The sequence below is a fragment of the Pelodiscus sinensis genome, chromosome 17 (assembly GCF_052426305.1).
Source record: "Pelodiscus sinensis isolate ZL-2025 chromosome 17, ASM5242630v1, whole genome shotgun sequence".
NCBI lineage: Eukaryota > Metazoa > Chordata > Testudines > Trionychidae > Pelodiscus > Pelodiscus sinensis.
In genome coordinates, this window is record NC_143068.1 from 11,831,377 (window position 1) to 11,851,528 (window position 20,152).

Here is a 20,152-nt window from a genome sequence, read left to right on the forward strand (position 1 = left end):
AATGCTCATACCATGTTTCTATGGGCGGTGCACATCTGCACATGCCTTGGTGCATGTAAAATAATTTATTCTGCACACAGATGGAAATAATTTGAGGGAACATTGTATCCTGCCCCAATATTTTTCCACAGCCCTATCCAAGCATCCTAGCATCTTATTTCTTACTTCCTTTCCTTCCTATTGCCACACATCAAATGACTGTGAGAAGTGCTGGAATGGCAGTATAGGAGTCTGAGATTATGCCTACACTATGGAGACTACCCCATAGTGCCATAGAAATGTGGTGAAATGTCATAGTGTAGCTGCAATCTACACCGATGGAAGGGCTTTTTCTGTCACTATTTCACCCCACATCCCTGAGCAACCGCAATTGCATAGACAGAAGCGTTCTTCTGTTTTCATGGCCGTGTCACCCTGACATTTATGTGTAGACCAAGTCTGAATCCCTGAATAAGCCACTGAACAAGTACAGGACAAGATGCTTTCTCAGGCCAGAGTGGCTCAAACCTGGCTTGCAGGGATCAGCTTTTAAGATAAGAGGTCCTTCTATGCTGAAACTGCCAATAAGTGGGCCAATTAGAGTCGATGGAGGTTGCACGCCCCGATTTAAAAATCCTTCTCATCCTGGCAATCTTCACACTTACCTAGCCCGCCTGGTTCCACGGTAAATTAAAAGGCTGCCTTTAAGCAATTATGGTCAGAGAAATGAACATTGATCGTGATTGTGGCTCATGACAATTACATTGTAACATAAGGAAGACTGATAATAGCTTTTTTCCCCTTGGCTATTCCGGATGATTTATATCCAGTTCAGTTCTGATAACTGTTCATAATTATGAACTGCATTAAAAAAGCCAAGTGCCAAAGTGCTTAGACTGATGCTACAGGTCTGATACAAATCATTTCTGATTAGCTATCTTGTCTATAATGTTGGTGATAATATGTTTTAAAAAAAATCAGATGAAGAAGCAGGGAAGTTTGAAACTGTACATGGTCCTCATTAGTGCACAGGACTCCAAATGTCCACAAGATTGCCTGCCCCATTTACCATTTAGCCTTGTTATGGTCCAGTTCTTCCTGACTGCAGATGGCACACTTGGCAGCTCGAAGACAAAGGGCCCAACATTTGGATCGATGTCAGCATCTGCGGCTGTTATGTTGATGACATTCAGGTTTGGCTTTTCACAGATCTGCGCCTCTTTTGGCAGCAGCTCCGGAGCATTATCATTGATGTCAATTAGATAGATCTGCAGCGTGCCAGTGCCACTTGCCGGGGGGATACCTGAACGGGAGAGGCAGATTCAAACGAGGCATGACAAATACAGCACAAGAAGAGGCATGCACTATTTTGCTAACTTCCATGCCCTTGGAAAACCTTATAGCTCCACAGCACACAGATCAAGCCAGGCGGATTTCTTTTTTCAATTCCCCCCCTACATCCCTAGCCATTTCCTTTGTCCTGGTGTGAAATCTGGTGAGCTGTATCATTAAAACTTTCCAAGTGCACCAGAAAAATGCTGTTTGGTTTGAGTAAAACGGTGCAGTTCCATGGTTCTGCACTAGATTCCATGTTACACAACACCCAGGTAAATTGTGAAGTTACAGCGGCTTTGTCTACATTGCAGGGTTTTTGCGCAAGAAGCTTTTTGCAGAAGAGCTCTTCCGCAAAAACTTTTTGCGCAAAAGCACGTCCACACCTCAAAAGCGCATTCCAAAAGCGATGTGCTTTTGTGCAAGAGAGCGCCCACACTCCATGGATACTCTTGTGCAAGAAAGTTCTGATTGCCGTTCACAGAATGGCCATCAGAGCACCTGTGCTTTTTCTGATAGGCTATTTTTGTGCAAGAAACCCCTGTTGAGCGTCCACACACCTTTTTGCACAAGAACTTTCTTATACAATTTTCTGTGTGTAAATTTTCTTGCACAAAAACACACTTGAGGTTTGGACACTCTGTAGTGTAAACATAGCCAGTGTGCCCTCATCATAATGGGCAGTCAAGTGACTCAGTCGGGGCCACTGACCAAGGGTGCCATTTCGGTAGAGCAGGAGGGCAGCAGCCATGTGTACCAGGATACGTCTTGCTTATCTTCCTATTCCCCTGATTATCAGGGAGCGAGGGGAAAGTACTTGGATTCACTCCTGGCTGGTGAAGGGAGAGGGTTGGATTCCATGAACAGTAATTCATGGAATCCAGCTACATTTCCCTCGCTCCCTTATCATCAGGGGAACGGGAAGAAAAGCAAACCACATCCCGGTACACATGGCTGCTGAACCCCTGCTCTCCTGAAATGGTGCTCTTTCTGCTGACAGAGGGAAGGCACTTATCCCAGAGCCTGGAGATTTAAAAGGGCCCAGAGCTCCGGTCCTTTAAGTCACCACTAGAGCGTCGCGAGGTACAGTCCTGGTAGTGCAGCCAGCCCTTAGCTCCACCCCTTCTGCCCAAGGCCCCACCCCTTCCAGGGGCCCAGAGCTAGCCTCTCCCCCCTGCATTACCCATAGCCCACTGAAGTCTTTTGCCAGTCCTGCACTCAGTAAGAGGGAGAAAGAGTTAACATTATAGCTATTTGTAGTGTTTGGCTCGTAGGGGGACAGAGATGTTTAGAATTGGGCAAGAATGCTTGATTTGACAGAGCCAAAGCTCAGGATCCAGGTCTCCTTTTTTTTCAAAACCTCAAAGTGTGGAGACATTCAAATACATGGTTTCAGGGTTGACCCATTTCAGTAGACAAGGGCTTAACCTGCAATGGTTTCCTGCTGCAAAATTGGGTTATGTTTTCATTTTGCTAAACCATACCCAGGATCTAGATCTCATTTTGTTCAACAATGAAACCAGTAGGAAGGTGAAGTTAAATAGTTTTTGCCAATTTCTGTTTGGGAGGAGAGAAGAAGTCTGCAGCACGACAGAGGGGGAGAAACCAAGAAAGGAAAAACAGATGGTGGGAGCAAGGAGGAAATGAAGTGTAACCCACTGATTGGGAGGTGGTATGTGGCTCACTCTGTCCAATCCACAGGTGATATGGGGTTAGTTATGGCTTTTACACACATAGCCTCTGACTGCCAGATGCTGGAACTAGAGAACAGTCGCTCGATAATTTCCTGTTCTGTTCACTCCCTTTGAAGCATCTGACATTGACTATTGTTGGGAGCCAGGATACTGGCAGCATGGTCATTCTTATATTTTTAGTTAAAGCTGGAAAGACACCTGTGTTTAGTTTTCAAGTGCTTGGTTCAATGTCCAGTATGTTGGTCCAGATGGTGATTGTCACAAAAACACATTCTGATTCCCCAGAACCATACAAAAATAGATAGTCCCACTAAATATATCCTCCTCCTTTTCAATTCTAAACCTTGCTCCAAATAGCAAGGGTGCTGCTTATCTTTCTGACACAGAGGTGCCAGTCCTGCAATCCTTACTCAGATGAGTAGTCCAAATTGACTTGAGCTGAACTATTTGCCAGAGTAAGGTTCAGTCATGTAAAGTTATCTGGATCAGGTTCTTAGTTTTTGTTTCACTTTTCAAGATTAAAAGCTGTCACCGTCCTGTAAAATCCTCTGCAAATAGCTGGCTCTTCTGCTTTCCTAGCCTGGCATGCTTCAGTAACCGTCCCTCTAGCAAGAAAAACAGCTAGTTTTTTTTTCAATGGTTCAATGTTTTTCATTTCCCCCCGTCCCTGCACTGCGGGCAGTTTTGTTCCAGGCCTCTACACTACCTATTTCCTCAAACTGCTCTGCCTCAGTAATTTTTTAAGCGTATATTTTCAATTCACAGTCCCTTCTTCCTAGTGCTGGCATAAAACAAACTAAACACAGACCACTTTTTCCATCATTCCATGATGCTTTCTGTTTGTTTAGGACTTCCCTCTAATGCTCCTTTTGTTGTTGTTGTTGTTTTTGTGACTGAAGGGCTCAAAGTCTCTGGAGGAGCCCTGAAAATCCGTTTCCCATGATTCTTGCATTCTCCCTTCCAACCTGTTATTGCAGACACCATTCTTTTTACCCATGGACTGATGCATAAGTCTCCCTTTAGAACAAACATCCTTAATCAGCCACAGAGTTTGCTGCAGGGAAGGGCAAAGCCCATGGGGCTACTAAGGCTGTACATGAAACAGAGTCATTATTAGTATCTTCTGTGGAAAAGTGTAGGTGATTTTTTTCTGATGTCCAGAATATCTTCAGGACTGACTACAGACTCTACAGGTGGTTCTGTACCTTTAGGGATGTATTTTTAAAGGGCTTTTAAAATAAGTTTCCAACAGCTGGAGGCAGCAATACAGGACCAGCTGAAATAATCAGTATTTGCACCTGCAAAACCAACCCTTGCAAGTACATACAAAGATGCTGACAGATGCAAGCAAGTGGGTAACTCGGTGCCCATTTAGTCTGTTAGCTGGTTTTGGATGTCCCTGAAATGCATTAGGGAGCACACCCAGGAGAGATTAAAACAGCCATAATAACAATAAAAAACAATTTATAGCAATTTCCTTTATCAAAACAACAATTGCTTCAGCTACACTAGGGGAAAGAGCAGGGAGGTGTTAATATCCCACAAGCTTCATGGGGCTGAATCCTCAGCTGGCATAAATCAAACCAGCTCATTTGACTTCAGTGGAGAGTCGGACTCTCTGGCTTGATCTGAAGCCATGTCTATACTAGATCTGGCAGCTCAGCATAAGGTACTTAACTTCAGCTATATAGAATACGGAGCTGGAGTTGGCTTAGCTGCAGCCAAGGTTGACAGCATCACCACAGCAGGAGGCTGACAGGAGCAAAAGCAGGAGTACCAGACACTGGTGGGGCCACCCTCTGAGTTTGATTTAGAGAGTCTTAACTAGACTTGCTAAATCAAACACTGGAAGATTGATTGTGGGAATGGTGATCTTCCATGTAATGTAAACAAAGCCTGAAAGTTAAAACAGAAATGAGCTGGCATGGCTGTGGTTCTCAACTAGTGCTCCATGGACTGCTGGTGGTCCATGGTGACTTTTTCGATGGTCCACAGGAACATTGTCCAAAGTCACATGGCGTGAGCAGGTGCCACTGTTAGGCTGTTTTACGCTGTATTCAAAAGCACGCGGCGCGTCATCCATAGTGTCACCTAGGACACAACTGCGTTGTGTTGCCAGTAACTTCCATCTGAGGCTCTGAGTGTCAGTGTAGCTTCCGCTGTCATGCTGAGCAGTTGCTTTTTTATCATGTCTCAAAAAGGAGGTTGTCCACGAAAATGTTTTGATTGGCCTGGTGGTCCGTAGACTGAAACGAGTTGAGAACCACCGTGGTATGGAAAAGATTTCGAACCTATAAATGCAGGAGTCGAGGGGACAACTCTATGTCTACCCACAGTGCAATTGACCATCGACTTTTCCTTTTTCATAGTAATGGGTGCTCTGAAAGGCCTGCTCTAGCTAGCAGCATCAAGATATTGGAAAAGCCTTGGACACTGGCGGCAGCTTCTGGAGTCATGCAAAAATGTGATGCTTCCCCATTATCATTTCATTGGAGGGATTTTCTAGAGAATACATAGATCTGGTGCCAGGTGGGTTTTCTTCATTCTGGAGAAAGGAAATGCCTTTAAACTGCCCTCCTATGTACAAGGCCATTTCTCTTGTAACACTGAGCTGACAAGTACTAGCAGAAAGAAATTAAACTGAGTCTGATGCTGGGGAACCATCCACTCCTCTTTATCACTTTATAACAGCAGACAATCTAAGAGATACCCCTCAGAAGCATATGGAACTAGATGGAGCAGAGGGAAGGCTGAAAAAGGAAACAACTTGAAATAGAAATATTAAACTATTCTGATTTTTTTTTAACAGAAGCTGCACTTTTTGCTCTTGTGTGAACAGCTCCTTATGGTAGTTCAGGGAGAAATCTTGTCCTACGAGCTAGTCAGTGGAACAGCTTATTAATCACATACAGAGGATATCCAAAAGGATTTACCAAACAGAATGTTGTTTCTTTCTTCAGGGAAAGGAAAAAAAATCCTTCAAGCCTGCTTTGATAAAGTGTAGGATGACACAGCACATGGAACTTGGGGAGAAATCTGAAAGGAATCTATTAACTTGGACAAAACTTAGGCCATTACCCTAAGCACTTGAAAGAGAATTTTAAGTGGGGTGGTGGTGTACGTGCATTTTGAAGGCTGCAATAGAACAGCTACAGATTAATTTTTTAAGGTAATGGAATTCATCCAAATTTCAGGTCTCAGAGCTGCCGAAGGATGGCTCGAAAGAAGTGCTATATGGGCAGCTTTTCCTTATCAGTAGAACAGATATTAAATGAGAGTGCTCCTAATGTTCCATCAGTATCCAACTGAATTGCTGGGTGTAGTGGTAGGAACCTTGGTGGGGGCAGCAGGGAGGAATCATGTCCCTTCCTTTAGTGAGGAAGGTTGGTCTTGCATTTCAGGCACAGTTGTGGGACTCAGGAGACTTCAATTTCCAACTCTGCCACAGATTTTCTATGTGACCCGTGGCAAATTCCTTAATCTCTCAGGGTATGTCTACACTACCCCCCTAGTTCGAACTAGGGGGGTAATGTATGCATACCGAACTTGCTAATGAAGCCCGGGATTTGAATTTCCCGGGCTTCATTAGCATAAAGCCGGCGCCGCCATTTTTAAAAGCCGGCTAGTGCGAACCCCGTGCCGCGCGGCTACACGCGGCACGGACTAGATAGTTCGGATTAGGCTTCCTAATCCAAACTATCTGTACACCTCGTTCCACGTACAGATAGTTCGGCGTACAGATAGAAGCCTAATCCGAACTATCTAGTCCGTGCCGCGTGTAGCCGCGCGGCACGGGGTTCGCACTAACCGGCTTTTAAAAATGGCGGCGCCGGCTTTATGCTAATGAAGCCCGGGAAAGTCAAATCCCGGGCTTCATTAGCAAGTTCGGTATGCATACATTACCCCCCTAGTTCGAACTAGGGGGGTAGTGTAGACATACCCTCTGTGGCTAATGAGCCTTCCTTTGTCTGTCTTGTCTATTTTGATTTAAAAGGCAAATGTACAGCAGATCTAGCACAAGAGAGTCCTGATCGTCACCACATTAGCCTCAGACTTCTGTGGAGCACAAAGGTCACCCAGAGCTCCTAGCTTGCCTCACAAGAAGTGCTATGAGCTAGTCTACAGGGAATCGTCTGTGAAGGAGTCCACAGTGTGCCCTTGTAGCCAAGAAGGCTAATGGCATATTAGGGTGAATTAGGAGGAGCATTTCCAGTAGATCTAGAGAAGTTATTATTCCCCTTTATTCAGTACTGGTGAGGCCACATCTGGAGTATTGTGTCCAGTTCTGGAGTATTGTGGCCACTACAGAAAGGATGTGGATGCATTGGAGAGGGTCCTGCAGAGAGCAATCAAAATGATTAGCACATGACCTACTAGGAGAGTCTGAGGGATTTGGCTTTATTTATTCTGCAGAAGAGAAGAGGGAGGGGGGATTTGATAGCAGCCTTCAACTTCCTGAAGTGGGGTTCCAAAGAGGAAAGAGAGAGGCTGTTTTCAGTGGTGACAAATGGCAGAAGAGGAGCATTGGTCTCAAGTCACAGTGGGGGAGGTCTATGTTGGCTATTAGGAAAAACTATTTCACTAGGAGGGTGGTGAAGCACTGGAATGGGTTATTTAGGGAGGGGGTGGAATCTCCATCTCTAGAGGTTTTTAAGTCTCGGCTTGACAAAGCCTGGCTGGGTTGATTTAGTTGGGGTTGGTCCTGCTTTGGGCAGGGGGCTGGACTCGATGACCTCCTGAGGACTCTTCCAGCCCTGGGATTCTATGATTCTATGATTCTAAGGCAGGACCAGTGAATACTAACTGTGAGAGCTCACATAATCCTGCCCCCTTGTCAAGCTGTGGAACTCTGAAGGTTCTGCTGCAGTCACAGGAGGGAGGCAGGGTTTGCCCATTAGTGCACTAATTAACAATATCAAAGCTCTCTAAGCAGCTCTGCTTGTTTCCTAGGCTATGTCTATACTACAGAGTTTTTTTTCAGAAAAACAGCTGTTTTTCCAAAAAAAAAACAAAAAACCCCAACCCTTCACTTACGTCCACACTGCAATCGTGTTCTTTCCCTGAAAGAACAGAGGGGTTTTCCCAACATTGGTAAACCTCTTTCTATGAGGAAGAAGCCTTTTTCCAAAAGAGCTCTTTCAGAAAAAGGCGTGTGTGGATGGGGAAGAGGGAGTTCTTTCAAAAGAAGAGGAAAAAGCAGAGGTGCCCTGGTGACCACTCTGTCCATAGTAATCACAGCTTAAATACAAGATAGCATCCATTCAGTGTGGACATTATCTTTCAAAAAAGCAGATCGCTTTTTCGATGCTCTTTGGCAGTGTGGATGCCTTCTTTCGGAAGAAGTTTTTTTTGGAAGATCTCTTCTGGAAAGCGTCGTCCGAAAGAAGCCTGCAGTCTAGACATAGCCGCATACACTACAACTGGCATTACCTGGAGGAGAGCTTGGGAAGCAAGCTCATCTCTGTGTGAAAGCACTTATATTTTATATAGGGGCTTCTAGACTGAAGGATCCTAACCGGCATTGCAAACCTAAGCTGACACGCAGGCCATGGTCCTGATTCAGCATAGCACATGATCAGTCCCATTTACTCACTCACGTGCTTAAAGTTAAGCACATGCTTAAGTGCTTTACTAGACTTTGGCCATAGTGTATATGTCAGCTTAAGCTGGGATCTGGGCCAAAAAGGATGAAGAGTGGCTCCTTTTCCCTCTCTTCCAGGGAGGATGGTCAGGCCCTGGCTGGCTGCTGCCTATTCTGTCAGGCATGTCATGTCAGGCTATGGGGGAGAGAGAATCATAGAAAGGGCTCTGGGATTTGTACTGCAGCTGGAGTTGAGCAGAGACTGTCGCAGGGAAAAGAGTGCTGTTGCCATGCGGATGTTAGAGTTGGGTCCCATCTGATTAGGGAATTGGCAGCCAGGCCTGGCATCTCCTTCAAAGGTATCATGGGGGGGAGGGGAAATAGTAACTTGGCAGCCTCTCAAGACCTCAGCAAGATGAGAAGGGGCGTAAAAGCCCAAAGAGCTCCCTCCCAGTTGACTTTTAAAGGAGTGTCTGCAAATGAACCATCTATGGGGGGGAGGGGTTGAGGGATTCAGACTGGGAGGGGGCTCTTGGTTGGGGGGGGATGAACACTCTGGTTGGGATGTGGGTTCTGGTGTGGGGTGGGTGTGAGGTGTTTGGCGTGTAGGAGGGGGCTCCAAGTTGTGGCCAAGGGGTTTGGAGTGCAGAAGTGGGCTCAGGGCAGGGGGCTAGGGTGGGAGGGGGAGGTGTGAGCAGGCGTTAGGGTACAGGAGGGGGCTCAGGGTTGGGGTGGGGGTTTTAGGAGAGAGAAAAGGTGGCAGAGCAGGCTCAGGATAAGGGCTCTGGGCAGGGATATAGGGTGAGGGACGGAGTTAGGGTTGGGGTTCTGGGGCTCTGGCAGCTCCCATTTGGTGGTGGTGGGAACAGATGGCTCTGCCACATGCTTGCCTGCAGACACCACCCTTCACGGCTCCTATTGGCCAGGAGTCCCAGCCAATGGGAGCCACAGGGGCGGAGCCTCCAAGTGAGGGCAGTGCAGGGTCAGAGCTTCTCAGCACTGGTGTGATGCAGCTCCAGCTGAGGTGGGAAGAAATGGAAGCATGCAGAGCCACCTTGCTCTCCACCCCCACCAGAAAGGGATGGCCTGGAACACAGGGGCTTTATGGGCTGCAGCCCAGGACCCAGCTGCTGGGGCTGGAGGAGCGTTGTCTCTGCCCTGGCCCCAGCAGGGAGCTGCCCTGCCCATAGCAGCAGCAGCCATGTGCCCCTGTGCGGGGCTTATTAGACAGCTGCATGGCTTAGAGGGAACCCTATTGATGACCCTGATTCAAATTCCCACCCTTTGCCCCCAGCTGATGAAGGGAAGGGATCTGAAGAGGGACTGGAAACCTCTCAGGGAGCACCTTAGCTACAGGGCTATGAGATATTCTGAAGTGTGGCCCCATCCCCTTTGAAGCTGTTACACTGGACACTTAACAAATCACTGGAGTCATTTTCCCACAACCTGGGCGAGTTCTCTAACCACCAGGCTCCAGAGTCTGCCATGCTCGTGCGGTCTCTCTTTCCCTCATGCAAACAACAAAGTTTTTATCCACAAGTGAAGCAGGTTACAGAACCATTTGGGGCAGAGAGAAATGTCTATAGCCCGGTGGTTAGAGCACTCAAACAAGATAGGAGAGGCCCAGGACAGTACCCTAACCCCTGGGCTGTGAGTTCTGTGGGAGTTCTCCTGTCCCCCACCTGACTCCCAACCTTTGCCTTCTGGAAAAGAGAAACCTAACACCAAAAAGGGTTCCGAGCTGAGAATGGCTAGCAGAACATAAGAATGGTCATGCTGGCTCAGCCCAAAGGTCCATTCAACCCAGTATCCTGTCTTCCCACAGGGGCCAGAACCAGATGCCCCAGAGGGAAAGGACAGAATGGATAAGTATCAAGTCATCCATCCCCTGTTGCCCATTCCCAGCTTCTGGCAAACAGAGGCTAAGGACACCATCCTTGTCCATCCTGGCTAATAGCCATTGATGGACCAATCCTCCATGAACTTATCTAGTTCTTTTATGAATCCTGTTACAGTCTTGGCCTTCACAAGAGTTCCACAGATTGATTGTATGTTTTGGAAGAAATATTTCCTTTTGTTTGTTTTAAACCTTCTGCCTATTAATTTCATTTGATGACTCCTAGTTCTTGTTTTATCAGATGGAATGAATAACACTTCCTTCTTTACTTTCTCCACACCAGTCATGATTGTATAGACCTTTATCTTATCCTCCCTTAGTCATCTCTTTTCAAAGATGAAAAGTCCCAGTCTTTTATTAATCTCTCCTGATATAGCAGCTGTTCCATATCCCTAATCATTTTGCTGCACTTTTCTGTACTTTTTCCAATTCCAATGTATCTTTTTTGAGATGGGGTGACCACATTTGCATGCAGTATTCATTTGCATGCAGTATGGATTTATATAAAGGCAATATGATATTTTCTGCCTTATTATCTATCCCTTTCTTAATGATTCTCAACATTCTGTTCACTTTTTGACTGCCACTGCATATTGAGTGGATGTTTTCAAAGAACTACCCACAATGACTCCAAGATCTCCTGCTGGAGTGGTAAGAGCTAAGTTAGATCCCATTATTTCATATGTATAGTTGGGATTATGTTTTCCAATGTGCATTACTTTGCATTTATCAGCATCAAATTTCATCTGCCATTTTTTGCCCAGACACCCAGTTTTGTGAAATCTTTTTGTTGCTCTTCAGACTCTGCTTGAGCCTTAATCATCATGAGTAACTTTCTATCATTTGCAAATTTTGCCACCTCACTGTTTGCCCATTCTCTCAGATCATTTATGAATATGTTGAATAGGATTGGTCCCAGTGCAGACCACTGGGGGACACAACTATTTATCTCTCTCCATTCTGAAAACTGACTATTTATTCCTACTCTTTGTTTTTAATATATGAGAGGACCTTCCCTCTTATCCCATGTCAGTTTACTTTGTTTAAGAGCCTTTGGTGAGAGACCTTGTCAAAGGCTTTCTGAAAATCGAAGTACACTATATCCACTGGATCCCCCTTGTCTGCATGCTTGCTGACCTCCTCAAAGAATTCTAGAAGATTGGTAAGGCATGATTTCCCTTTACAGAATCCATGTTGACTTTTCCCCCAACAAATTATGTTCATCGATGTGTCTGACAATTCTGTTCTTAATATAGATTCAACCTGTTTGCCCAGAAGTTAGACTTACTGGCCTGTAATTGCCAGAATCACCGCTGAACTCCTTTATCACAGAATCACAGAATACTAGAAATGGAAGGGAACTTGAGAGATCATCCAGTTTTTAATAATTTATAATCTATAATAATTTTCTAATTTATAATAATTTTACAATTTATAAAAATTGGCATAACATCAGTTGTCAGCTACTTGGTACGGAAGCTGATTTAAATGATAGGTTACAATCTACAGTTAGCAGTTCTGCAATTTCCCATTTGAGTTCCCTCAGAACTCTTGGGTGAATGCCATCTGGTCCTGGTGACATATTACTGTTTAGTTTTTTTGTCTTTCATTGCTTTTTGTACTTGGTTGTTTAGCCATGGTGGCACTTTTTTGGTTCACTTACTCTGTTTTTTAATTTGGGGTATGTATTTCAGTCAAGCCTCCGTAATGGTGTCTTTTCACTTTTGGGCTGCGTCTACACTGGCTTGATCTTGCGCAAAAACTCTTTAGCGCTAGAGTTCTTGTGTTAAAGTAGTTGCGCAAGAGAGCGTCTACATTGGCATGTGCTTTTGTGCAAGAGCATCCATGCCAGTGTAGATGCTCTCTTGTGCAAGAAAGCTCTGATGGCCATTTTAACCATAGGGCTTTCTTGTGCAAGAAATTCATGTTGCCTGTCTACACTGGCCTTTTCTGGAAGAGCTCTTGCGCAAGAGGGCTTATTCCTGAGTGGGAGCATCAGAGTTCTGGTGCAAGAAGCCCTGATTTTATACATTAGAACGTCAGTTTACTTGTGCAAGAACACACAGCCAGTGTAGACAGGCAGCAAGTTTTTGCACAAGAGCGTCCGCTTTTGCGCGAGATCGCGGCAGTGTAGACACAGCCTTGGTGTTACGCTTTTAAATTTCTGTTTAACTAATTTCCTTCCTGCTCTCCCTCCTCTGGTCAGCATCACCCACTGTCTAGCTTAGGTAGCTTCCAACCTAGCATGCCGGCTTCTGTGAATCACAGTCTAAGGCACTTATGTCTCCCACTTCATATTACAAGGCACCTGGGTGCCTGAGCCAGGCTTTGTGACTCACAGCATGGTCCTGTGATTTTCTAGGGGCCTAAAAGTGAGGCTTATCCAACTCAGTACTTTTGCAAATCTAGCCCTTTAGATATTCGAATGGGCATCCATAGAGGCTGCACCAAATCTAAAAGAAATAATAAATTAAATAGCTACCTTTGCTCATGTCTGGTCTCTTCTTGGAACTAAGAGAAATGTAGGTCAGTGGAATATAATCCCTTGAATTTGCATTGGGCCAGGACACTGGGGTTGACTCCACTAATTTCATTATAAGTGCTGTGCTATCTCAAATAAGCACAAATGTTCAGGACCCCAGCCTAATACCTCAAGAAGATGAGTAAAGGTGTTAACTGTGCACGTCCTTTTGAATGATCTCTCACAACATATATTAATTCCTTATCTGTTCCACCTTGTATTTAGCTGTGAGTCACTCCCTGAGTACCTTTTTCTGGCCACCTTGTCTCTCAGGACAAAACATTGTACTAGTCACAGCAATCCAGCTACACTGAAGCCCACTAGTACCTAAGTTCTGTGGTGATGGCTGGGGCACGTTAGAAATGTAAATAGATACACAGAGGCTACGTCTAGACTGGCATGACTTTCCGCAAATGCTTTTAACGGAAAAGTTTTCCATTAAAAGCATTTGCGGAAAAGAGCGTCTAGATTGGCAGGGATGCTTTTCCGCAAAAGCACTTTTTGCGGAAAAGCGTCCGTGCCAATCTAGACGCGCTTTTGCGCAAAAAAGCCCCGATTACCATTTTCGCGATCAGGGCTTTTTTGCGCAAAACAAATCTGAGCTGTCTATACTGGCCCTTTTGCGCAAAAGCTTTGTGCAAAAGGACTTTTGCCCGAACGGGAGCAGCATAGTATTTCCGCAAGAAGTACTGATTTCAGACAGTAGGAAGTCAGTGTTCTTGCAGAAATTCAAGCAGCCAGTGTAGACAGCTGGCAAGTTTTTCTGCAAAAGCAGCTGCTTTTGTGGAAAAACTTGCCAGTCTAGACACAGCCAGAGAGATCGGAATCAGAGTAGCAGAGACAGACAGTTTTTAAGAAAGTTACAGCATCTTACCATTAAAGCAAGTCAGTTTCTTTTTAATACCATTCCCTCTGTCCCCTCAAATTGTTTCTGATTTCCTGATGGAACGATTCCTACATGCTCTGAGCTGCAGTTTTGGGATGATAATGAAGATCAGTGTGTTTTGCAGCACATTGAACTCCTACCCCTTTGGTATATTCTTAGATATAGGCTACAATGCTACACAGAACTTCCCAAATCAATTTTCCATTTGCCCTCTCTTTCCCTTAATAACACTCTCTGAATGCTGTGCACATTTAAATTTACTCCAGCAATTTCCTGTCCCACTTTCACATTTTTAACTATAAAACCTGGGAAAAAAAGATAACTTATACTGACAACTCTGTCAGGGCATCATTCCTGTTAATGCATCACATTAGAGTATTATTGAAGCATGAACAATGGGAAGCTTGGGCCCACCGTTGTCAGCCGCCAAGAATGTGGCCTCATAGACATTATTCTTAATGTAGACTGACTCTCGATCAAGGACAGCAGCAGTAGTGATCTGACCATTTGTGGCATTAATGTTCAGCCAGTTTGCAGGATCTGACAGCTTGGAGTATCTACAGAGAAAGGAAATAAATACATGGCAGTCTTTTCAGTGACATGTCCTTAATACAGCTTGAAATAAGGGTTTTTTGGACTCCTGACCTCTGTTTCAATGGAGCTTTGGATAACCGGTTTTGTTGACAAACAAAACACTAATTGAGTGCTTATTGCTGTCCATTTTTTCTGACCTCTGCAATTATTCAATTTTTCCATTTTCTTCCCATTAAAGGTTTTGCCTTCTGCTAAGTGCCACTTATGCTCCAGTTTCCTGCTACAGACAACAAGCCTATTCCACAGCAAGTTGTTAATAAAGAGAAAAGGGTCTTTATTATAGTACAAAATGACAACTACATTTGTGTGTTTGTTCCTCAAGAGCTCAGACTAAAAGAGAAATGATTTTTCTATTTCTTACTCCATCCCTTTACAATATCAGTGACTCCCAAATACCAGCTATCCCTTCACCTCTACCCCGTACACCATGAGGAATTAGCATTCAGTTACCTCAGCAGTGTATAAGGGAACTCACGCTGAAGCATGGGTTCTAGGCATGTCATTTTGGAGTGGCTGCAGGCAAGGGTAGGTGTGTGTGTGTGTGTGTGTGCATGTGTGCATGTCAGAAGGTGGGAGGAGGACTACAAACAGGAAGATGGATAGTCAGGTGGACTCTGAAGATTGCCTAACCAGTATGTGAGGACATGGTTAACTGATGCAGATGTGCACGGGCTATGGGGACAGCAGAACAACAGTGTAATGGCCAGTAGAGAATTTGGGATCGAAGTTACAGCTGAGCTAACTTTGTTAGAAGAAAGGGTTGCAATGGAAGTGTTGAAATGCCATGACCCAAGTAGCAGGGTGGGCTACCTTTCAGAACCTTTGGAAGCTAGCAGAATCAATGCAGTCCCAAGAACAAAGAATACTATTTGGTTTGCAATCATAGAAGGGAATATGTTTTGGTAATTGTTGTGTACGACTGAAAATTGGAAAATCAATTCCTGGCTCTGGCTCTGAGACACTGCATTCCCTTAGGCAAGTCACATAATTTCTCTGTGCCTCAGTTTGCCTATATATAAGACGGGGATAACAACACTTACCTATGTATTTCAGGGGTAGTATGAGGCTTATTTAATTGCCTGCCAGTAGAAGGGCAAATGATCGATCATAAGATATCTTGCTAAACAATGTGGTCACTCTAGATCTGAGAGGAGCATTAAAACAAATTCATTCTTTTAGAACAGTGATGAAACATTCATAGCCAACTCAGGAACCAGGCAGAGATCCCCCGAGTTCCTGACAGCATTGCAGTCTTGAAATTCAGACCAGGTGATTCAGCCCAGCTTCATCTGAGGCACATTTACTAGCAATCCCCAAGACCAGAGGCAGGGCATTCTCAGCTGGAGGGTCTCCAACTGCAGCTATTACAGCACCCCCTACTTCCAGCACCTATGTACTCCCCTTGCCAATCTATCATAGCTCAAGTTTGTCAGCATTCTACCTGGCTCGATATACAGAGCTTGGCACATTTCAGTCAAGTCTTTTCCACATGGCTCTAAACAGAGGCACTCTCTCTAATTTATTTTAGAATCTCTATTGTTCATTATTTCTACTTGGTTTACTTTTTTAATGTTTGAGTGAAAATGAATCTTTGTTGCAACCTGTTACAGTGTCCAGGAGCGACAGAAATGATCATATTAGATGTTAATGAAATAAGCAGACAAACCTGAGACAACTCAAGCTTATTGATAGTTTTTACATCAACAACTTGCAAAATTCAAGGTCCCCAGATACATAAGCAACTGAAACTCCATGGCTTTGGCCGAATTTCACTTTCAGGTTTATTAGACTGCTCAAATTTCTCTTTGAGTTTCAATGTCAAAATCCAGTGTGGACTAAAACAACAATACATTATTTGCACAAGCCCGTGCCAAGTGAAGATGTTACGTTGCATGGGCCTATGTTCCTTATGGTGATTGTTTTTTAAATATCATTGTCGTCACTGTGCCCTTTCGTTGCTGAAAATGACCAGTTATCCGGCTTGCAAAGCTGCCTTTATGGCTTCATTTGTGGCTAACGAAGATAATTTGAGATGTGACATAGGCGAAGATCACTAATAAAAGCTGTGGCTTGTTGGAGGTTGTTCTTAAGCCCTAATCTTTCATTTGGGAAAATTATACTTAATAAAAGACTATAAAAGCTTCTTGCTAAGACATGGTGGCTGGATCTTGTCCTCAGTTAACTGCAAAATGTTTATGAGATTAGTGTATACATATGTATCTCCCATTCATTTCACTGCTGCGAATATTTACCCTCTAGCAGGTTTTTTGTCTAACTCAGCAGTGCCAGCTGGGAAGACAAGACAAAAACAAACCACAACATCAATTTGCATTGTTCACAAAAACTTCTGGGGAAAAGTCTCAACTGATCCTAATAATATTTTGTAGCTTCTTGCAAAGCCATAGAGTCACTCTGCCCCGACAAAACTCAGGTAAGAGTGCACTAAGCTTATTGTTAAAAATAGTATGTTGCTCAATACAAATTTTCAATGAAATAGTGTCTAGCATGCACTGCGAGGAACAGCTCAAGTAATTAGCTGTCAATATTTAGAGAAGGTCATTCAAGGTCCTGTGTAATCATCATGCAGTCAGAAGAATGACTCTGAAAAGTCCGTTATTCTCCCCAAACAGGAGAATGTTAAAACTAGCAATTTTTATTCTAGATTACAATCCAACATCCATAGATCAGAAAGAATATTTGATCAGAATGGGAACTGTTGACTTCTGTGGACTGAAAAACTGGCTTTAGAGGGAGGGAAGGAAGGGAAATAAAGACTTTTTAAAGGCTTCAGAATGAAACAACAAAGGAAAAAATGCCTTGTTAGCGAAGACAGTCTCTCTTTTTAAGCATTTCAATACCTGTCCAAAGGCAATGGACAGAGGCAGCGAGTAAACACTGTCATTTTCTACACCAGTTTCATCCCAAGTGAAACGTCTCAATCGTCTAGTGATTTATCACAAAAGATGTAAGTTTAACTTGGCCTCAGCTGCACACTATGCTCTCCTGCTATGCCAGAGAGACTGTAATCCTTGAGTAGGTAAAATATCAGGGAACAACCTGTGCAGAATTAAAAATCCCAATTAGCAGAAAAAATAGTTTCTAGCATGCACGGAGGCTCAGAGACGTACATGGGTTTTTATCACTCACAAAATGTTTAATAAAACGACTGGGCCTGATTTTATTGTGTGATGTGTGAGCGTCATTGCTCATCTAATTCCTAGGCCCAAATTATATGTAAATGACCATAATAAGCCTCATGAGTATGCAACTACCTACTTTGTTTATGCAGACTGGCAGCTGCATTATGCAAGCCTAACTATTCAAAAAGTCAGGCCCATAAAGTTCAATAGAATTTGAACATGTATCTGGAAGGTGCCAAGGTGCTCCTGAAAGAGGGTTGAAGGATGGTCTTGTGATTCATTCACTAGACTGGAATTTTGGAAAAGTAGATTTGGTTTCCAGCTTTGCCACATTGGACAGAACACGTAGGGTACGTCTACACTTGCTCCTTAGTTCGAACTAGGGATGCAAATGTAGGTGACCGAAATTACTAATGAAGCGGGGATTTAAATATCCCTCCCTTCATTAGCATGACCTCGCCGGCTCGTTACTTTGCTTAACAGCTGTTTCGAAAGTGAAAGTGCACGCCGGGATGCATTAGTTCAAACCAAGGGATTTGGTTCGAACTAATGCATCCCGACGCGCACTTCCACTTTTGAAACAGCTGTTGAGCGGTGTAACGCTTCATTAGCAATTTCGGTTGCCTACATTTGCATCCCTAGTTCAAAATAGGGAGCAAGTGTAGACGTATCCATAGAGTGCATCTACAACATGGGCTTAACCTGAAATAAGATACGCAAATCGAGCTACATCAATTGTGTAGCGTATTTTGAAATTTTATTTTGAAATTGGGAGCATTTACACAGCGCTTATTTCAAAACAGAGCACTGTTCCTCCGACTTCCCTTACTACTCGTACAACGAGGGTTACAGGAATCAGAGCAAGAAGTCTTCCAGCTTGACAGTGTTTCAACACTATTTAAAAATAACTGCCTGCTGTGTAGATGCAAACTAAGTTATTTTGAAATAATCTTGCTGTGTAGACATACCCTTAGGGCTGGATTTTCAAAGGTATTTAGGCATCCAAAGATGCAGCTAAGTGCTTTTGAAAATCCTGGTTATATGCATCTTTAAGTGTCTAAATACCTTTGAAAATCTAGCCCGCAATCCTTCTGTGCCACCTGTAAATTGGAATAATATAACTTCTTTCCTCCTAGCCTTTGTCTTTTTTGTCTATTTAGATTACAATCTCTTCAGGGCAGGGAATGTTTCTTGATCATGAATATGTATCCAGGACAGAGGGGCCTTGTTCTGGGACAGGGACCTGAAGAGCTACTATAATATGAACAATAAATACGTTTTATTCTGATAAGGGGACATAGTTTCCCACTGTTGATTGATTTCAGTGCAGGAGCAGGGTGAAAGCTCTCAGCCTTGTTCAGAATTAGATCCTTTTAAAGATACACTTTTGTGACTCTGGTTCTGATTTTGTCTTACTCTACAAATAGTCCTATGCTGAATATCACCCTGAATAATAAAGGCTGCTAAGTTCATCGAGAGCTTTGGAGAGAGGGAGCTAGACAAGTGCCAAGTATGATCATTACATCATATAGGATAGTTTATGCTGCAAATTTTGATTGGTGCATACTGGTTTTTGGTTGCTCTGATTTGGTGCATGTTCCCCAACCTTCTATATCCTAATTCTTGCTCTTGATTTTATACCGCCGCCTTTGCTCATTTGGTTTCCCACCTTACTGCTTGCTGCATGAAGCGATCAGGATCCACAGCTGAAAATGTTGTCAGTGCCGTCCCCATCGGCACCCCTTCCTCCAGCCTGATTAACTTGTGGTTTGTTGGAAAATAAGGTGCCTCATTGACATCCGTGACTGAAATGGTGATTCCTGCTGTAGACTGGAAGGACATCTGGATTCCGCTTGCTAGTGGAGCTTGGTTTGATACCATCACGGTCAGCATGAAGGCCCTGTTCATTTCATAATCGACAGCCTACAACAAACACACAAGATAGCCTCACATGGAGAATAAATTTCACCTGCTGATGGAAAGCTGGAAGATTTAGAATGGGGGCAATGCCATAGAACACTGTGGAATCTAATTCTGGGATGTAGGGGCAGGATTTACTCTCAGTTGCAAAGCTGTTCCAAAGAAATAACCACATAAGCAAGCAAAGTTAATCCAGCTTCACCCTTGTATAAATTAGATCAGAATTTGGCCCTTAGATTTTTGGGAAATGAGAAAACAGGATAAATAAACCTTGGAAAGACCAGGAAGGATTTATCTAAATTTTATTCAGGTGCTAAGTGTTTTCCAGAGGGAGAGACTGATTTTAGGGCCAAGTCTACATTAGTAGTGCTTTGCCAGTATTTAACTATCCTAGGGCACTATACCGGCAAGATGCCCCTAGCGTGGTTGCAGCTTTTGTCCGTATACTTTACTTCAGTCCCCATACCCCACTCCCAAGCAACATAATCTATGCTACAAAAATGCAGTTTTACTGGTCTACACTAGGGGCTTCTGTGGGCACAGCTTCATTGGTTAAGGATCGCACCTCATCCCAACCCTGACTGACAGAACTATACTACTAGAAGTTT

General features: G+C 43.9%; 1 protein-coding gene across 1 annotated transcript in view; it reads right to left on the reverse strand.

Annotated features, from left to right (window-relative positions):
• CDH4 (cadherin 4) overlaps positions 1-20,152 on the reverse strand; it is an 821,769-nt gene that overhangs the window by 18,970 nt on the left and 782,647 nt on the right. Inside the window, exons 10-12 of the mRNA XM_075901106.2 lie at positions 19,294-19,547; positions 14,305-14,447; positions 1,049-1,282 (exon numbers count right to left, since the gene is read on the reverse strand). Of these exons, the coding sequence (XP_075757221.2) occupies positions 1,049-1,282; positions 14,305-14,447; positions 19,294-19,547 (631 nt within the window). The remainder of the gene's footprint in view (positions 1-1,048; positions 1,283-14,304; positions 14,448-19,293; positions 19,548-20,152) is intronic.